General features: G+C 46.1%; 1 protein-coding gene across 1 annotated transcript; it reads left to right on the top strand.

Annotated features, from left to right (window-relative positions):
* The first annotated feature begins 989 nt into the window (after nucleotides 1-989).
* On the top strand, nucleotides 990-2,654 carry LOC119340975 (hydroquinone glucosyltransferase-like). Its single transcript, XM_037612875.1, has one exon. It carries the CDS (start codon nucleotides 1,062-1,064, stop codon nucleotides 2,502-2,504), a length of 1,443 nt encoding a protein of 480 aa, XP_037468772.1. The 5' UTR covers nucleotides 990-1,061; the 3' UTR covers nucleotides 2,505-2,654.
* The last annotated feature ends 2,035 nt before the right edge of the window (nucleotides 2,655-4,689 follow it).

Raw genomic sequence — 4,689 nt, 5'->3', positions numbered from 1 at the left:
CAGGGTGAAGAAATCCATAGTACTGTGCTGGAAATACTCACGCCTATATCACTTGTCAATTTATGATATGTGTCAAAAATGTGTGGAGGAAGCGTGTGCAGAACAGTAAACGTCGTTGTTATCTCTATTAAGTCTTGGAAAGCTAAAGATACGAGAGGTTGATGGTGCACCATCCGTGTATATCCATTAAGTCCTGAGTAGATAGTGGCACGAGAGGATGTGGAAATAATAAAACTGATAGTAGTGTTCTAAGCAAAGAAACAAATGATTTATTTGCGGAAAATTGAGTGGAAGGAAATGTGTGCAAAATAGTGTTTGTCGTTGTATGGTGTCTTGAGTAGATATAACGAGAGGGTGGATGTGCACCTCATTCAGCTTGCAGCATCGCGCCAATACGAGCATCTCAACACTAATTACTCTCCACCCCCTGATTTTTATGGGGTTAAGCCTGCCTCACTAATTAATCTCCAATCAAAGACCTATGTCGAGTCAAACATTATAAACTTTGACCAAATTTGTATAAAAAATATAAACATCTACAATATCAAATATACATAATATGAAGCTACATTTCATAATGAATATAAAGATATTCCTTTGGCAATATAAATGTTAATATTTTTTTTTATAAATTTGGTCAAACTAGAGATACTTTCACTTGAGACAAAAGTTATACGCAGACTAAAAAGAACGAAGCGAGTATTACAATTCGTTGATTCCGTATTATAGAGTCCGTGCGTGTAGTATAGCCGGGATGAACACCTAGATTGCAGATCTCGACAATGGGATTGCCGGAGAAGTTATGGGCGGTGAAGAGGTTTGTAGACGCTAGGATAGGCCCCATGCATGGAGCACATAGTACGTGTCAGACCGCGTGTGGTGGCCGGGCCGACAGGCACAGTACAACCACCAGACTGGAAACATTTACCTCACGCTTTTATTTTCCGTAGTACGATCCTTCTGCTTCTAAGCAGTATGCGTACGTGTTTGCTGCCGAATAAACGCTAGGGGACACACTAGCTAACACGGTCTCACGTATTAACTAGCTCGTTGTGCTGGTCATGGCCGCGGCGCCGCACGTCGTCATCCTCACGAGCTCCGGCTTGGGCCACGTCCTCCCGGTTTCCGAGCTGGCGAAGCGCCTCGCCGTGCACCACGGCTTCACCGTCACAATCGTCACTTACGCCAGCCTGTCCACGCCCGGCCACTCCTCGCCGCTCGCCTCCCTCCCGCCGGGCGTCTCCGTCGCCGCGCTCCCGGAGGTGTCCATCGACGACCTCCCCGCCAACGCGCACTTGGTGACTCGCATCCTCACCGTCATCAGTCGCGCCCTGCCAGCGCTACGCGACCTACTACGCTCCCTCCTCGACCTCCCAGCGGGGATCACCGCCTTGGTGACCGACATGCTTTGCCCCGCCGCGCTCGCCGTCGGCAAGGAGATGGGTCTGCCTGGGTACGTCTTCTACACCTCTAGCCTCATGTCTCTGTTATCGTTTCTCTACATCCCGGAGCTCGCCAGGACCACCACCTGCGAGTGTCGCGACCTCCCGGAGCCCGTGCTGCTCCCCGGGTGCGTGCCGCTACACGGCGCCGATCTCCTCGAGCCCCTCCAGAACCGCTCCGACCCCGTGTACCAGCTCATGATCGAGCTCGGGCGGAACTACCTCCTCGCGGAAGGCTTCATCATCAACACCATGGACGCGTTGGAGCACGAGACGCTGCTGGCGTTCAAAGAGCTTTCTGACAAGGGCGTCTACCCGCCAGCGTATGCTGTGGGTCCATTCACCCGGCGGCGGTGCCCCGACTCCAACGAGGCTAAGCACAGCTGCTTACGGTGGCTGGACAACCAGCCGGATGGCTCGGTCTTGTACGTGTCCTTCGGCAGCGGCGGCACGCTGTCCACGGCGCAGACGGCCGAGCTGGCGGCTGGGCTAGAGACGAGCGGACAGAGGTTCCTCTGGGTGGTGCACCACCCCAACGACAAGGACAGCAGCGCGGCCTACCTCGGCACTGCCGCTACCGACACCGACCCGCTGAGCTATCTGCCGGACGGGTTCGTCGAGAGGATGAACGGTACAGGGCTCCTTGTGCCACTGTGGGCGCCACAGGTGGAGATCCTTAACCACGTCGCCATGGGAGGGTTCATGTCTCATGGCGGATGGAACTCCACGCTGGAGACCGTGGCGGCAGGCGTGCCGATGGTGGCGTGGCCGCTCTACGCAGAGCAGAGGATGAACGCAGTGATGCTGTCATCGGATCGGGTGGGCCTGGCTTTGTGGGAGAGGCCTCCCCTCGGTAAGGACGGAGCGGTTGTCGCGCTGGAGGAGGTGGCGGTGCTGGTCAGAGAGCTTATGGAAGGGGAGAAGGGTGCCGCGGCGCGGAAAAAGGCCGGTCACCTCCGGGATGAGGCTAAGATTGCTTCGGCGCCGGGCGGGCCGCAGGATCGAGCTCTCGCGATAGTGGCTGACATGGTATCCTTGCATCGGAGGAGCCACGGTAAGTAAAGAGGAAGCTCCCTAAAAGAACTGAGTAAGAGGCATGGTAGCTGAAGTTTTTTCTTCATTCATGCTGTATCGATTGCTATATCTGTATTTTACATTTAAACATAGAATAATACATTTTCCTTTGAAGATATTATTATTACATATTCTAAATATGGAAGCAATTTTAAATTTATTCTAAGGTAAAAGAAGTAGGAGGATCTAAAATACTTGTGTCATAAACTCGTAGCAATTGAAATGATTAACAACAATGATCAGGTGGGTAATCAAATCTAAGCCAATAATGGCGAAGGGAGAGAATTTGACATCAGAAATGACAGGGTTTTTAGATAGATCTTTTTATATTATCGACCTACGTATTTTAATATTTGCCATGTGCTCTTACTATATCAGGAAAATCAAAATGCAAAAATAGCAAATTTGATTATGCTCTAGATGTTCAGATTACATGTGAGACCATAGGTGAAATAGGCTAACACAATAGCAGAAGAATTGAAAAAGCCATCTAGAAAAATAATATAAATAGTGGATTTGAATTATTCATATTTACTGGAAAAGAAGAAAGTAGAAACTCATCTCCAATTGGTGCGGCACAAAAGGAGAGGAACCAAGGGTGATTGAGCACAATATAATCCTTTCCAACTACATCTGCATATATCAACAATATAATCAAAGTGTAAAGTACAGGTAATGGTACTCCAACTATCCATGTATGGTCAAAATCTACTATCACTTTATTTCATTTTTATTTTGCGAGGAAAATATTATCGCTTTATTAAATATATAGGAAAACAAACCACATAAGTTTCCGTGGTAGTATCACCGACTTTTATATTTATCATATGGACATCCAAATGCTCTCCTTTTAATTGTCAAATTATTTGCTTATTGCCAATTTTTTAAACTTGAAAATGTGAATAAAACCATATTATCCTAATTTAGAATTTTATCATTACCTTGACAGAAATGAAGATAGTACGGCAAAATTTGAACCCAATATGAATATCGTCGTTAAAATATTATGCATTGAAGGCATGTAGCAATCAACAATATCAATTTAATAGCCCCATGAACGGATGAGGATCGTTTGGCTCTCTCGTGCACCATCAACCGAAATTGGTACCACTATTGATTACTATGAGATGGCAATAATCAAGTCCACTTTTGTAGTGCAGACATGTAACTACTCCTGATATAATACATTATTGCATAATAGTACAAGCACATGTAGCTAGTTAATGCGCCTGAAATGAATGATACATGCAGCTAGCTAGTTAATGCGCTTTTACACGAACTAGTTACATTACACAATGTGATCTTTTCTACAGTCTTTTTGAATTTCTGAACATTTGTTGGCTGCAAACTATGACGCACATACAATGGTTTCGGTATAATAATGAGAATGTTCTCAGTGTAATTTTGTATGAGAAACTCTTAGGGTAATCGTTGGAGTGCTACCTTTTGAGGCAATTGATTTCCATAAAAATATCATAATTTTTTTAACTTAACACTTGGCAAGGGAGTCGGCGGTGTGTTGGTAGATAGCGGGGCCAAAATTTCAACCCAGAATAGCCCAGTAATAACGGGGCAGGTTTTCAAGCCCGGCATAGTCTACCATCTTAGCATAAAATATGTTGAAAATAACGGGAGCAGCATTTCTACTGGCAAATTAAGTGTGCGCGTTCAGTGTGGCAACGGGAGCAGAGAGGCATACTGTGTGGTGTGGCGGCTATGAAATGGAAGATTTAATATGCAATGTTCATCTATTGTGTGCTTGAGGCATCAGTCCCTCATGAGAGAAGAAGCTGCATCATCTGAGGAACGTCTGAAGATGTCTCATACACATAAGTGCTGTGGCAAAACAGCTGAGTCCAATTACAAGCTGCAGAAGAGTTGGGTTTATCATCAATCTTGTTACAACAGTTTCACCATGTGTCTAACTTCACTTACCTGGGTCCATCATCATGTCTGATACAGTTGAGAAGAAGAAGATGAAGAGAACGATATACAGCCACAATTGTCGATTGACTGGAACTGTAAATTTCATTGTCATGTTCAGTTAGGCAGGGAACAGCAACATGGATGTTACGGCAACCGAGGCTATAAGTAGCATGAAAACAAGAACGACGTGTACACAGCCATGGCCAAGTGAATTATGTAGATTGTCATGCGCCATCTTGTCAGAAAG

The sequence above is a fragment of the Triticum dicoccoides genome, chromosome 7B (genome assembly GCF_002162155.2).
Source record: "Triticum dicoccoides isolate Atlit2015 ecotype Zavitan chromosome 7B, WEW_v2.0, whole genome shotgun sequence".
Classification (NCBI taxonomy): domain Eukaryota; kingdom Viridiplantae; phylum Streptophyta; class Magnoliopsida; order Poales; family Poaceae; genus Triticum; species Triticum dicoccoides.
Note: the sequence above shows the minus strand (reverse complement) of the source record. Positions and strands in the feature narration are given on the sequence as shown.